This window comes from Danio rerio, chromosome 10, assembly GCF_049306965.1.
Source record: "Danio rerio strain Tuebingen ecotype United States chromosome 10, GRCz12tu, whole genome shotgun sequence".
NCBI lineage: Eukaryota > Metazoa > Chordata > Actinopteri > Cypriniformes > Danionidae > Danio > Danio rerio.
The window spans coordinates 33,632,192-33,649,030 of record NC_133185.1 but is presented as its reverse complement, the minus strand read 5'-3'; the positions used below and the strand labels follow the sequence as shown (position 1 = coordinate 33,649,030).

General features: G+C 34.8%; 1 protein-coding gene across 2 annotated transcripts in view; it reads right to left on the bottom strand.

The window, feature by feature from the left end:
• cblb (Cbl proto-oncogene B, E3 ubiquitin protein ligase) overlaps window positions 1-16,839 on the bottom strand; it is a 146,879-nt gene that overhangs the window by 5,922 nt on the left and 124,118 nt on the right. Inside the window, exons 14-16 of one of the 2 annotated variants that reach the window (XM_073914915.1) lie at window positions 1,885-2,013; window positions 1,703-1,767; window positions 1,471-1,575 (exon numbers count right to left, since the gene is read on the bottom strand). In XM_073914915.1, the coding sequence (XP_073771016.1) occupies window positions 1,471-1,575; window positions 1,703-1,767; window positions 1,885-2,013 (299 nt within the window). Of the gene's footprint in view, window positions 1-1,470; window positions 1,576-1,702; window positions 1,768-1,884; window positions 2,014-6,268; window positions 7,455-16,839 lie in introns of those variants that run through there. The other variant, XR_012386398.1, reaches the window with a different exon arrangement.

Sequence of the window (16,839 nt, the reverse complement as noted above, 5' to 3'; positions counted from 1 at the left end):
CAGTAAGTTACGATGACACAACTCAAAAAAGTTTTTAGCAAATTCGTTTTTTGTAAATTAATCAAATGTATGTGTTGCCAAATGGCAACACTGTGCAATAGTGGAATGTGCAATATTGCGATAGGTCACCTAGCTAGCAAGGTCAGCTGTGATCTTTTTAAGTTGTAAGAATAACAACATAAATTCTAGTAATATAATGTTGATTAGTCACGTTAATTGCATTTGCATTATAGATAAAATTAAACTTAAATGGCAATGAACATTTGATTAGATATAAATACAGGAAACAGTGTATTAGTGAGAACCACCATGTTCTATAGTAAGCGAAAAAAGAAAAAGAACAGAGCTGCAGATGAAAGCGAGGAGGAGATGGGATTTGGTGACCATGAGAATGATGCAGATTGGACATTTGATAAGAGCAGTGATGGAGACAGTTCAAGTAAGTTAGGTCAGAGACAAAGACAGGCGTAGTATAGCATACAGTATAATGTATATACATTGTTATCTAGTAGCTATAGTATTCTAATGCATCTGGATATACTAGACTTGTTATTTAATTATTATAATATTTACTGGAGGAAATATTTATACCTACTATACGTTGTACACACAATAATATAATATTAGGTTTGTTAATATTCAGCAAAAAAGAATGGAATAAATGTTAGCTGTTGGAATATCAGTTGTTGGAAAGTATGTATAAGGTGTCATTTATACGTTCTGTGCTAAGGCTTATAATACAGCAACACCAATGAAATCATTTCAAATACATTTAAAAGGAAATTATTAAATTAGAAATTTCTGTATTAGATCCACTATTGGACGTTGTTGCCATATGACAACTTATAATGAAATTCCCCCAAATTTTTACAGCACTTCAAGTTAAGCCATTCTAAAAAAAAAAAAAAAAAGAAAAACTGTCTTTTGATATAGATCTATCATAATGCGTGCAGTAGAGGGTTAAATTTCCATTAATTTGAATTCATACTGCAAAATCATTATAGTTATTTTCAAATACTTGTTATTCAATCAAATAAGCACAATACGGTAATTAATCAATAATTGTAGTGTTAATTGATAATAATACAAGCCTAAGTTTAAGCAAATAAGGAAATAAGCAAATAAGTGTTAAACAAATAGAAATTAATCTTCATTAATCAATTATTTCATATGTTCATCAATGCTTATGGAAATGAAGATAAAAAAGAAATGCCACTTAATTAAGTGTCTAAAAAAGCACCACACAAACACACCTTAATAACTACATCATCTGGCCAATTAAATATAAGCCAACAATATAATTTAGCCACTCAATTGACAAAAAATAGTGACTGCACTGTTTTCCGTAGCTCATTTTGTGTACCCAAGCATAAGAGTGAAAGAAAATAACACCAATAGATTAAATAACTAGCATTGAACAGCCTGCTAATCAGGCAGCCAATCAGATTGAGACGCCGTGTGATTGGCTACCTTGAGGGGGCAGTAGAATGTCATAGTCTGAGGGCGTTCTGTTGTGAAGGGGACACTGTGTGGTATGAGACACTGCAGAAATCAACGGCCCGGAGTCAAACCCACCTGAGGAACACAATACAGGGTTATACTGACCTACAGCTGGCATAACAGACGCTACCAGTCACACCAAAACGTGATCTTACAGAAAATCATGACAGATGAGAGATGCCGTGTGTAAGTGTTTTCTTACCATGTTCTGGAGGTTTATGTTTCTTTATATCTGTGGAGTGATCTGTCGAGCCATTTTCTAAAGCTCTTTAGAAAAAAAGAGAGAGAGAAAAAGAGAAAAGGCACATTATTATATAGCATTGGTAAAATTGTGTAGGTGTTAGGACACTGATATTAAATGGGGGAGTTTGTGTTGTTGTTTACCTGTTGGGGATGCGGAAGGGGATGCAGATGGCCGGCTGTGTGATGCAAACGGGATGCGATGAGGGAATCTGGTAGTCGTCCTCTACTCTGTCTGTCAGACTCCGAGGGCTTGTGAAGGGGTTCATGTGTCTGTACAATACACACACACACACACGCGCACAAAAAGTGATTACACTACACAATTAAACTACATAAATCAACCCATGATGCCTTCAGGCTACAGATCTAGAGCCCTCAGTGCTACATTTCTATATTTCACATGGTTTTTATATTTTGACCCGATGCAAAAGTAGTTCCCACAAGGCCAAAGAGATCACTCAGACTTTTATAATGGACACTAGAGTGCTCTATAGGTGGTTGCTAGGTATAAAAAGAGCCCTTAGTAACATGTGAACTACTGTTCTGAGGATCAAAGTGTTCTGAGGGGATTTAGAACATATTATTAACTGTAGAGCAACATACTGAAAACTCTTTAGCAACATCACCTATTATACATACTTGAACAAACATATTATTAACTTCTATAATATTGAAACAAGTAGTTTTTACTTCATTGTGAATTAATACTAAGGTGTTTTATAAACCGTATAGCAACATACTTTTAAAAATGCGTCTTGGCAACCACCTTGACACAGGTTAACATGTTCAAAACACCTTTGTAACTAGATACAGTAGTAAAATCCATAGTTAAAAGCATTGTTCATTCAAAAAAAAAAAGTCAGTCATCATTTCCTCTCTCTTTTCACTTGTTCCTGACATGTTTTAGTTTCTTTCTTCTGTTAAAATATAAAAGAAGGTAATTAGAAGAATGTTGACAAGAAAAAACCTTGACTTTTCTATATGGGGCAGCTCAGTGGTTAGCACTGTCACCTCACAGCAAGAATGTTAGCATGTTCTCCTCACATTCTCGCTGGGTTCCTCCAGGTGCTCCGGTTTCCCCCACAGTCCAAAGACATGCAGTATAGATGATTTGGATTAAATAAATTGACCAAAGTGTGTATGAGTGTATGTGAGAATGTGAGTGTATGAGTGTTTCCCAGTACTGGGTTGCAGCTGGAAGGGCATCCGCTGCATATAAAATTTGCTGGAGTAGTTGGCATCTCATTTTGCTGTGGTGACCCCTGATCAATAAGGCCAAAAGAAAATGAATGAATGAATATGGAGGCATAAAGTATATAGTATAGTACTTTCATCCTACTGTGGAACTCAATGGTTACCAATTTCCAACTTTCCCTAAAATTTCTTCTCATGAGTAAAGATCTACAATTTTGAGTGAGCGGGTAGTACATTTTTGTTTTTGAGTGGACTATCCCTTTAAGGTGTTGCTTAGTTGTTCTGAGCACCTTTAATGTGTCACCAAGCGTTTGCTAAACTGCTTGGATTGTCGTTGCAACCTTAAAGCAACATTTTAACAACACACAGAATAAGAACAGCAACAGCACATAATGGTGTGAGTTTGAGCATTTACTCAAACTATGTGGTTGCTAAAGTGTTTAGAATTGTTTAAGAACATTTTATCAACCATATAGCAACATACCAATCATTAGCAACCACACAGTAAAGCATCAACAATGGGCTATATGCACAGCTAGTGCTTTTCAGCCAATGAAGAACTTCCTTTACGTGTCTATTTTAAATTTCATAAGGTTCCTTTTACAGCATCGATGTTGTATTGTAATTCAAATTTAATTAGTTAAATAGATTTAAACATCAATTTGGTTGTTAAAGTGTAAAAATAGACAAAAGACCCTTTAAACGCAGGCGCCATCATTAGCAGCAAGCTAGCGCAGAAATTTCATTGAAAATACTGGTAAATTATAATATAATGAAATATAATTATAATACAGTTTTTTTTCTAAGAAATCAGATCTCAAACGAGTCAATTTTGTATGGAATGACAATTTACCGGAAGCCTTGGCTGACTGAAATTAAAAGTCTGTGTGCATACAGCCCATTTTCAAAACACTTTAGCAACATCAAACCAAGGTGACAAGTTACATTATAGTAGACTGTTAAAGGCTAAAAACATAAGATGTTTTTAGCCTTTTAAAGGGTTACTCTTCAGAGTATAATACTCACTATCCTCTTTATATAGGATGATAGTGATGATATATATTTATATTTTTTTTTTGGCTCTTTTAACACAAGTGTATGGGACTCAAACTTTATAATTTAGAAATCATTCATGTAGGTCAGGGCTGCTCAACCCTGCTCCTAGAGAGATACCGTCCTGCAAAGTTTAGCTCCAACCCTCATCAAACACACCTGAACTAATCAGGACCTAAACAGCACTTGATAATTACAGGCAGGTGTGTTTGATATTGAACTGAAATCTGAAATCTGATGAAATCTGATGATGACTGAAATCTGCAGGAAGGTAGATCTCCAGGAGCAGGGTTGAGCAGCCCTGATGTAGGTACTATGAAAAGTTTGATACACAATTGAACAGCTCACTAACTCCAAATATGAATAATGTCTTAAGTAAACAGTCAAATAAATCCGCCTTGTGCGCTCCCAAATTACAGAGAAGCATGAAAAAGGCATATGTAAATATTTACGTAGATGACAGCATTATAAGTGATGCCTTAGCTTTCTTGAAAAAAGAGGAGAGATTTGGAGGGTGCTCTCCGCCTTCATGCTGACTCACTGAAACATGAGCTCTGCAGTGAATGAGCTGCTCGCAGTGAGATTAGCCAATTTAATCACGTAATTCTCCAACCAAGAGAGTCACAGGCTGTGCTGAAGTAGGCAAAGACATCCAATATTTAAACAGGCTGGCACCTACGGTGGGGGAAAGAGGTTAACTAGCTCTGGCTGAGATTTGATGGGCGATTTTTACAGCTAAGCTTTGGTTCTGACCCTGATGCACCATTAGAGGGCGCTTTATACACTTCTTCTCACTGCGATGATGAGGAAATGCACTGAAGATCGTTTTCAAGCATTTTAAAGGCATCAGGAAATAGTATATGGAGGAATATTTGCCTAGATTTTAACTGAAACCAACTACAGTCGAGGTTAAAATATCTATGAGAAGGTTTACATGTTTTGTAAACCTTCAATGGCCTCAACAAAAGTAAGTAATGTGTGTTTTGATAAAGTATGTTGGTGAGTGTATGGGCCATCATTTTCTTTTTTTTTTTAATTTTGGTAAAATAAGTGTAATCTAGAGGCCTTTGCCTTAATATTCTGATACCCAACTAGAAGTTCAACTAGAAGTTATTATTTGTTGTTTCTAAAACTTGGATCAACAAGACAAACCCATACATAATAATAAAAAAAAAATCCAAATGAGAATTTTCAAGTGGTCTGATAATTATTTTACAGCTTTACTGTATATACATACACAGTCTTACATTACAGTTACTAACAACACAGCTACTGACACAGCGCTATAGAAAGATACACCACATAGACACACACAACACTGTTCTTCTTTGCTCTAAACAGCAACCATTGTGGTTTCCACAGCCTGCCGGTTTCATTTGTCAAAGTTGTGACAGAAACACAGCTTTTCTTGTAGCGGGAACTGCTGAGAGGAGCAGAACAGTGTCGCATGAATGAAGCTATTAACACTGACAACCAAACCAGTGACTATGCTTGAGAGCTTGCGGTGCAGTTGCTAAGGTGTAAGTATTTTTAGACCAATTTTTCACATCTATATTAGCAAGGTTTATTTTGAAAACTCTTCTTAGCAACATATTAATGCACAAAACACTTCAATAACATACAGAGTAGTTTGGTGCTGCTAAGAATTATGTGTGTTGCAGTTTAAAAGGAGGCCAGTTTTTTAATCATCCTCCTTATTAAAAGTGTAAATATTTTAGATTAAAATTATCATTATTATCATTATTATAACCTTTATTTTACCAGGAAACCCATTGCGATTAAAAAAAATCTATTTAATAAGAGCCTCCTGGCAAGATTAGCAGTATACATGCCACATGGGTCTAACAGACAACAAACAAAAAACAATTGACAGTTAACATGAATCATACATTGACAAATAAACTATTCCAAACATCTACAAGCCTGTGTTTACATTTATAAATCATTTATACTCTTTTTAAAAGCATTTAGTGAAATCAAATCTTTAAACTGCAACTTTGTTGTAGATTATTCCATGCAAAAGGTGTATTTGAAAGCCTTTTCCCCATCTCAGTCCGCACTTTAAGAACAGATAGCAAACACCACAGTGTTCCAGTGACACCATCCAGTGACTGAAGGCCATAGCTGGACAGGTTTTTTTACAAATGTAGTTTTGCAGATATGATGGGAGTAAACCCAATATAGATTTGTAAACTAAGATGTGCCAACGCTTGAGCCTACGAATGGACAAAGCAGACCAACCTACCCTAGTATACAATACACAATGATGAGTAAGGGATTTAAAATTAGTTATACATCTTAGTGCACCATGGAAAACAGTATCCAATGCATTCAGACTCTGAGATGAAGCATACATATAAATAACATCACCATAGTCTAATATTAACATAAATGTTGCATCAACCAACTACTTTTTAGCATCAAAATAAAGGCAGTTCCTAATTCTAAAATAGAAGCTTTAAAACACTTAAAGAAAGTGTATCATCAATTAAAATACCAAAATATTTGTACTTGGACACCAATTCAATCTGCACCATAAGTAGTAGTAATAGAAACTTACTTTTGCTTAGTTTGTTTTGAATTTGAAAATAACATTAAGTACAAGTACATTAAAAGCAATCTGTAGTTGGGAAAGGGCCAGATTGGGTGTGTATGCGCAGCTGGGTATATGACTGTATCATCAGTGTAATAATTAAAATAAGCATTTTTGATATTTTGATCAATATTATTTATACATATAGTTAAAAGAGCTACAGCACACCTCTCCTCCACAAGCAGCATCATTTAAGGCACATGTGTCAAACTCAGTTCCAAAAGGGCAGCAGCTCTGCACAGTTTAGTTCTAACCCTAATTAAACACACCTGATCAAACTAATTGAGTCCTTCAGGCTTGTTTGAAACCTACAGGTAAGTGTGTTGGAGCAGGGTTGGAACTAAACTGTGCAGGGCTTCGGCCCTCCAGGAATTGAGTTTGATACCCCTAATTTAAGGGGTCATTCATGTCTGTAACACAAACTGTTTAAGGTAAACGTCGAAGTTCATCAACTTAAAATACTATTCAGGCCTGTCTAATAATAATAATTATGACAATAATCAACAAGCAGAGCACAAATATATAGTGGAAACAAAGAGCATGTGCATTTGTGACAGAAAAGGAAATATAACTTGGAGTGTGACCTCTCATATAGGCTGGTTCTGCTTAATTCCCTCAAAAGCCCCACAGGAAGTCCATCAATGCTGGATCTATGTGTGTGTGTGTGTGTGTGTGTGTGTGTGTGTGTGTGTGTGTGTGTGTGTGTGTGTGTGTGTGTGTGTGTGTGTGTGTGTCTGCATGTGTGTGGATGCCTTCATGTTTGTTTAAAGAGCACATGCTCTCCGGATCCTGGTGCTCTTGCATAATTGGTGCACATGTGTCCAAACATTGCTCTGTGTGTGTGTGTGTGTGTGTGTGTGTGTGTGTGTGTGTGTGTGTGTGTGTGTGTGTGTTTGTTTTTATTACATGGTGGGGACCTCAGCATGATAGCACACTCACAAAGTGGGGACCAAAAACATAGTGGGGACCGATCGCCCGGTCCCCACCATGTTTTGCCTTTAAAAGACTCAGGGGGCGTTGCTGATATGCCTAGTGCAGTTTTTTTCACTGATCCCCACCTTGACCATTTACCTGAATTGAGTGTGTAAGTGTGTGTCGGCGCACTGCTCTATAGCGGTCCTGTAGTCGGATGGCGGTACTGCACCCTGACACACACTTACACACTCTGGCTACTGCACATGCGCAGATCTCATAAATGAATCCGACTTTAATCAACTTAATTAAGATCTATCATCAAATTAATCGAATTTTCGGGTAAGTTATAATGTTTTTCACCATCATAATGTAATGAAATCGGTTTTATGACAAATACTTATGTTGCATATTTTGACAGTTATCAGGTATAGTTAATTAAATGTTTTAACGAATGTCCTGGGTGTTTTAATCGATGTTGTTTCAAATTACGTATTAATATAACACTGATAAGACACAAACTACAGTTCGGTATGTAATTTAACTTGTTTACACGAGTAAAAGTTACTCGCGCTAATGTGCTAACGTGCTAACTGCCCGGTGCTACGTGAGTCAGAGGCCGGGGTGGAGTGCATGAGCCGCGGTCAGACAGTCACCAATCACCGTGCGGCTAAATGGATCGACGGAGGATAAAACCATTAAAAGATGCGGAGAAACACATCACCAGCTCCACTGACAAGACCCATTCACTGGAAACCGAATATATAGAAGGTTACTAAGGTATGTTTTCATAGTTCTTGTATCATACTTTTTAAATGGTTAATTGCTTTAAACATGTAAAGTTAATCCTGAAATAACACTATTATATACTATTTATACGTTAATGTAGTGATATAGAGGTTATAATTAAAATGTGGGGCCATCTGGTCCTAGAAATGTACTTAATTTATTGTTCTATGACGTGTAGAAACGTTTTATTTTAGATAAATAATTATAATAAACTCCAACTTAGTGTAAAACATATATAAAAGTACATAAATGTTCACTGTGTGTGTTTTATTTATTTATTTGCTGTCAACTGGTAGCCTTTTACAATAAGGTTAAATTAGTTAATGATGGTTAATGCATTTACTAACATGAACAATAAATAATACTTTATTACAGTATTTGTTCATGTTGTTTAACTTTAGTTAATGAAAATAAAGTTGTTCATTACTAGTTAAACATGCACAATGCATTAATTATTGCAATGCATTATTACTGGTACAAGCATGAATTTTGATTTGAATAATGCATTAGTAAATGTTAAACTATGATTAATAAATGCTGTACATGCATTGTTCATTACTAGGTCATGTTAGTAAGTACATTAACTAATAAAACCTGATTGTAAAGTGTGACCTGTAAACAATTGAAGTTGAAAAAAGTTCTTTAAAACTGTCCTAAGAAAGAAGAACAGGTGTTCAATAGTATTAGAACAACATTGAGGAAAGGTTCTGATCCACTTCAAAAGGTTTACTGTATTTATAATTCACACACAGAGAGGATGCTAATGTGAGGTTTTTGTAGTTTTTGAACCCTACACGTTTCATTAAATCTTTTAGGTCAGAGTTTGCGTTGTCCACATTTATTAAAGGAAGTTTTGGTGTTGAGTACAAATGATAGAGCTTGTGGAAGCAAAGCATAGATGAGATATTAATAAAAATACTGTCTTTATGTTTGACTTTATATGGTAAAACAAGAACAGGTGGTTAAGTGTTTTCCCCATTCAAATGTACATGTATATATTATATTCATTGTGTTTGTATTCATGCCATAGTTAGCTTTTCATTGCTATGAGAGGGCATAATTAAAATGTTGCTTGCTCTTTTCTCTTAGTTTTGCAGCATTGATGCCGATCATGAGGACGAGACCCTCGGCCGGCTGGTGAATGATGACCATCTGCACCCTAACTGCACTGTCAATAAGATCGTTGTTCAGAGAAAACCTCATTTGTGCCTTTTTGCAATCAGGGATATTTTCTTTGGAGAGGAAATAACGTTTGACTATGGCGCATGTGATTGGCCTTGGAGAAAGGTTTGACATTTTGATCACTTAATACATTAATCCTTAATACATTCAGCAAAGCTAAGAGTTTTTTAATGTTAATATAGATTAAGGGTAAATCTGTTCAAAAATAAAGAGTTTGCATCATTCATAAGAGATAATGAAATCAATCTCTTAATATCTTCTTCTTGTCTTAATGGGTAAAAAAAAGTTACATTAATTGGGTAATGCTTTACTTTAAAGGGGGGTTCATAAGACTGTCATGAAAGCTTTATAGTCATGACATGACTTATATAACAAAGCTGTTTTTAAATAGCTTTCATTGAAGGATGCCCATATGACTGCAGAAGAGAACTGCTTCGACAACTCTCTGATGAGGTGTGTTTATTATTATTATTATTATTATTAGTAGTAGTAGTAGTAGATGTTGTTGCTGTAGTAGTGCATTTAATTGTAATTATTTAACTTAGTGTGTGTCCTAATTTATGAACATATGCAATAGTGTAACATTGTGGGGACCAGAGGCATGTTAGAGAAGCTGTGAAACACACTTAGTCCTCAATACACACACAGTACGGTCTGACATAGTGGGGACCGGAAGCCCTGAGTACTGCTGTCTAATTATTATTTTTTGTTTTTTATATTCAGCTTTTATTGAAGTATGACCAAATGACGAGAAGAAGAGAACTGCTCTGCTCCAGTAGGAGACCCACAACCCTCTGATGAGGTGGGTTTAAATTTAATAATAATAATAATAATTATTATTATTATTATTAGTAGTAGTAGTAGTTGTTGTTGTAGTAGTGGTGCATTTAATTGTAATTATTTAACTTAATCAAAATATAGAAATGAAACAGAGTGTGTGTCCTAATTGGTGAACGTATGCACTAGTGTAACATTGTGGGGACCAGAGGCATGTTAGAGAAGCTGTGAAACACACTTAGTCCTCAATACACACACAGTAAGGCCTGACATAGTGGGGACCGGAACCCTTGAGTACTGCTGTCTAACTAATATATATTTTATTTTTTTTCAGCTTATATTGATAGTTGACCATATGACAGAGGAAGAGAACTGCTCTGCTCCAGTACGTGACCCACAAATCTCTGATGAGGTGTGTTTAATGTTGTTGTTATTATTATTATTATTATTATTATTAGTAGTAGTAGTAGTAGTTGTTGTTGTAGTAGTGGTGCATTTAATTGTAATTCTTTATCTTAATCAAAATATAGAAATGAAACAGAGTGTGTGTCCTAATTTATGAACGTATGCACTAGTGTAACATTGTGGGGACCAGAGGCATGTTAGAGAAGCTGTAAAACACACTTAGTCCTGAATACACACACAGTACGGTCTGACATAGTGGGGACCGGAACCCTTGAGTACTGCTGTCTAACTAATATATATATTTTATTTTTTATATTCAGCTTTTATTGAAGGATGACCATATGACAGAGGAAGAGAACTGCTCTGCTCCAGTACGAGACTCACAACTCTGATGAGGTGTGTTTATTATTGTTGTTGTTGTTATTATTATTAGTAATAGTAGTAATAGTAGTAGTAGTAGTAGTAGTAGTAGTAGCAGTAGTTGTTGTTGTTGTAGTAGTGCATTTAATTGTAATTATTTAACTTAATCAAAATATAGAAATGAAACAGAGTGTGTGTCCTAATTTATGAACGTATGCACTCGTGTAACATTGTGGGGACCAGAGGCATGTTAGAGAAGCTGTGAAACACACTTAGTCCTGAAAACACACACAGTACGGTCTGACATAGTGGGGACCGGAACCCTTGAGTACTGCTGTCTAACTAATATATATATTTTTTATATTCAGGTTTGCTGAAGTATGACCATATGACAGAAGGAGAGAACAGCTCTGCTCCAGTACGAGACCCACAACTCTCTTATGAGGTGTGTTTATTAATATTGTTGTTGTTGTTGTTGTTGTTGTTGTTGTTGTTATTATTATTACTAGTTGTTGTAGTAGTAGTAGTTGTTGTTGTAGTAGTGGTGCATTTAATTGTAATTATTTAACTTAATCAAAATATAGAAATGAAACAGAGTGTGTGTCCTAATTTCTGAACGTATGCACTAGTGTAACATTGTGGGGACCAGAGGCATGTTAGAGAAGCTGTGAAACACACTTAGTCCTGAATACACACACAGTAAGGTCTGACATAGTGGGGACCGGGACCCTTGAGTACTGCTGTCTAACTAATATATATTTTTTATTTTTTTTATTCAGCTTTTATTGAAGGATGACCATATGACAGAGGAAGAGAACTGCTCTGCTCCAGTACGTGACCCACAACTCTGATGAGGTGTGTTTATTATTGTTGTTGTTATTATTATTAGTAGTAGTAGTAGTTGTTGTTGTAGTAGTAGTGTATTTAATTGTAATTATTTAACTTAATCAAAATATAGAAATGAAACAGAGTGTGTGTCCTAATTTTTGAATGTATGCACTAGTGTAACATTGTGGGGACCAGAGGCATGTTAGAGAAGCTGTGAAACACACTTAGTCCTGAATACACACACAGTACGGTCTGACATAGTGGGGACCGGAACCCTTGAGTACTGCTGTCTAACTAATATAAATTTTTTTATATTCAGCTTATATTGAAGGATGACCATATGACAGAGGAAGAGAACTGCTCTGCTCCAGTACGTGACCCACAACTCTCTGATGAGGTGTGTTTAATGTTGTTGTTATTATTTTTATTAGTAGTAGTAGTAGTAGTTGTTGTTGTAGTAGTAGTGCATTTAATTGTAATTATTTAACTTAATCAAAATATAGAAATGAAACAGAGTGTGTGTCCTAATTTATGAACGTATGCACTCGTGTAACATTGTGGGGACCAGAGGCATGTTAGAGAAGCTGTGAAACACACTTAGTCCTGAATACACACAGTAAGGTCTGACGTAGTGGGGACCGGGACCCTTGAGTACTACTGTCTAACTAATATATATATATATATATATATATATATATATATATATATATATATATATATATATATATATATATATATATATATATATACATTTTATTTTTTTCAGCTTTTATTGAAGGATGACCATATGACAGAGGAAGAGAACTGCTCTGCTCCAGTAGGAGACCCACAACTCTGATGAGGTGTGTTTATAATAATAATAATAATAACAATTATTATTATTATTATTATTATTATTATTAGTTGTAGTAGTAATAGTAGTTGTTGTTGTAGTAGTGGTGTATTTAATTGTAATTATTTAACTTAGTGTGTGTCCTAATTTATGAACATATGCAATAGTGTAACATTGTGGGGACCAGAGGCATGTTAGAGAAGCTGTGAAACACACTTAGTCCTCAATACACACACAGTACGGTCTGACATAGTGGGGACCGGAAGCCCTGAGTACTGCTGTCTAATTATTATTTTTTGTTTTTTATATTCAGCTTTTATTGAAGTATGACCAAATGACGAGAAGAAGAGAACTGCTCTGCTCCAGTAGGAGACCCACAACCCTCTGATGAGGTGGGTTTAAATTTAATAATAATAATAATAATTATTATTATTATTATTAGTAGTAGTAGTAGTTGTTGTTGTAGTAGTGGTGCATTTAATTGTAATTATTTAACTTAATCAAAATATAGAAATGAAACAGAGTGTGTGTCCTAATTGGTGAACGTATGCACTAGTGTAACATTGTGGGGACCAGAGGCATGTTAGAGAAGCTGTGAAACACACTTAGTCCTCAATACACACACAGTAAGGCCTGACATAGTGGGGACCGGAACCCTTGAGTACTGCTGTCTAACTAATATATATTTTATTTTTTTTCAGCTTATATTGATAGTTGACCATATGACAGAGGAAGAGAACTGCTCTGCTCCAGTACGTGACCCACAAATCTCTGATGAGGTGTGTTTAATGTTGTTGTTATTATTATTATTATTATTATTATTATTATTAGTAGTAGTAGTAGTAGTTGTTGTTGTAGTAGTGGTGCATTTAATTGTAATTCTTTATCTTAATCAAAATATAGAAATGAAACAGAGTGTGTGTCCTAATTTATGAACGTATGCACTAGTGTAACATTGTGGGGACCAGAGGCATGTTAGAGAAGCTGTAAAACACACTTAGTCCTGAATACACACACAGTACGGTCTGACATAGTGGGGACCGGAACCCTTGAGTACTGCTGTCTAACTAATATATATATTTTATTTTTTATATTCAGCTTTTATTGAAGGATGACCATATGACAGAGGAAGAGAACTGCTCTGCTCCAGTACGAGACTCACAACTCTGATGAGGTGTGTTTATTATTGTTGTTGTTGTTATTATTATTAGTAATAGTAGTAATAGTAGTAGTAGTAGTAGTAGTAGTAGTATTAGTAGTAGTAGCAGTAGTTGTTGTTGTTGTAGTAGTGCATTTAATTGTAATTATTTAACTTAATCAAAATATAGAAATGAAACAGAGTGTGTGTCCTAATTTATGAACGTATGCACTCGTGTAACATTGTGGGGACCAGAGGCATGTTAGAGAAGCTGTGAAACACACTTAGTCCTGAAAACACACACAGTACGGTCTGACATAGTGGGGACCGGAACCCTTGAGTACTGCTGTCTAACTAATATATATATTTTTTATATTCAGGTTTGCTGAAGTATGACCATATGACAGAAGGAGAGAACAGCTCTGCTCCAGTACGAGACCCACAACTCTCTTATGAGGTGTGTTTATTAATATTGTTGTTGTTGTTGTTGTTGTTGTTGTTGTTATTATTATTACTAGTTGTTGTAGTAGTAGTAGTTGTTGTTGTAGTAGTGGTGCATTTAATTGTAATTATTTAACTTAATCAAAATATAGAAATGAAACAGAGTGTGTGTCCTAATTTCTGAACGTATGCACTAGTGTAACATTGTGGGGACCAGAGGCATGTTAGAGAAGCTGTGAAACACACTTAGTCCTGAATACACACACAGTAAGGTCTGACATAGTGGGGACCGGGACCCTTGAGTACTGCTGTCTAACTAATATATATTTTTTATTTTTTTTATTCAGCTTTTATTGAAGGATGACCATATGACAGAGGAAGAGAACTGCTCTGCTCCAGTACGTGACCCACAACTCTGATGAGGTGTGTTTATTATTGTTGTTGTTATTATTATTAGTAGTAGTAGTAGTTGTTGTTGTAGTAGTAGTGTATTTAATTGTAATTATTTAACTTAATCAAAATATAGAAATGAAACAGAGTGTGTGTCCTAATTTTTGAATGTATGCACTAGTGTAACATTGTGGGGACCAGAGGCATGTTAGAGAAGCTGTGAAACACACTTAGTCCTGAATACACACACAGTACGGTCTGACATAGTGGGGACCGGAACCCTTGAGTACTGCTGTCTAACTAATATAAATTTTTTTATATTCAGCTTATATTGAAGGATGACCATATGACAGAGGAAGAGAACTGCTCTGCTCCAGTACGTGACCCACAACTCTCTGATGAGGTGTGTTTAATGTTGTTGTTATTATTTTTATTAGTAGTAGTAGTAGTAGTTGTTGTTGTAGTAGTAGTGCATTTAATTGTAATTATTTAACTTAATCAAAATATAGAAATGAAACAGAGTGTGTGTCCTAATTTATGAACGTATGCACTCGTGTAACATTGTGGGGACCAGAGGCATGTTAGAGAAGCTGTGAAACACACTTAGTCCTGAATACACACAGTAAGGTCTGACGTAGTGGGGACCGGGACCCTTGAGTACTACTGTCTAACTAATATATATATATATATATATATATATATATATATATATATATATATATATATATATATATATATATATATATATATATATATACATTTTATTTTTTTCAGCTTTTATTGAAGGATGACCATATGACAGAGGAAGAGAACTGCTCTGCTCCAGTAGGAGACCCACAACTCTGATGAGGTGTGTTTATAATAATAATAATAATAACAATTATTATTATTATTATTATTATTATTAGTTGTAGTAGTAATAGTAGTTGTTGTTGTAGTAGTGGTGTATTTAATTGTAATTATTTAACTTAATCAAAATATAGAAATGAAACAGAGTGTGTGTCCTAATTGGTGAACATATGCACTGACATTGTGGGGACCAGAGGCATGTTAGAGAAGCTGTTAAACACACTTAGTCCTCAATACACACACAGTAAGGCCTGACATAGTGGAGACCGCGAACCTTGAGTACTGCTGTCTATGTCTGATAATATTTTTTTCTTCTGGAAAAAGTCTTATTTGTTTTATTTTGACTAGAATAAAAACAGTTTAAATTTTTTTAAACACCATTTAAGGGACAAAATTATTAGCCTCTTTAAGCTATATTTTTTTCTCGATAATTTACAGAACAAACCATCATTATACAATAACTTGACTAATTACCCTAACCTGCCTAGTTAACCTAATTACCCTAGTTAAGCCTTTAAATTTCACTTTAAGCTGTATAGAAGTGTCTTAAAGAATATCTAGTCTAATATTATTTACTGTCGTCATAGCAAAGATTAAATAAGTCCATTATTAGAAATGATTATTAGAAATAGTTATTAAAACTATTGTTTAGAAATGTGTTGAAAGAAATCTTCTCTCCGTTAAACAGAAATTGGGGAAATAATAAACAAGCTGTCTAATAATTCAGGGGGGCTAATAATTCTGACTTCAACTGTATATGAAGAGTTTCATTGCAGAACGAGATATATCCATTTAAAAAAATGTTGGTAATTTTGACATTATTTTTCAGGACATCAACAGTCAAGTTCATTCACAATTTTTGTACATTAAACTATAACTTAAGCTCAGTGAAGGCCAGGAACACAATATTTTCAAATCCAGGATATTTTTTATTTAATTTTATGTCTATAATTAAGTAAAAAAACATGCCAAAATGCTACATATTAATCCAACCCACATTGTCAAACATCTTAAATTGGTTAAAAAAAAACTATACACCATAAATATATGGAATAATATATGCAAAGATTGATTAATAATAATAAGATTCTAAGTTAGATTTGGCCAGAATGTACACAACATAACATAACTTTATTTTATTTTATTTTTTTGCAAAACGCTACATCCACCTTAGGCTATATTATACTACATTAATACCATTACCAAAAGCTAGTGAATCAATGTTTTGTTTGATAAGTAAGATTAAGTTAGTTAGATAAATGACCTTTAGCTTGGTACAGAAAGAGTGGGGGGCGGCTCCTTCCACACCGCTGCAGAAAACCAAACCTGTATGATTAGAGCGGGCGGAGCTGA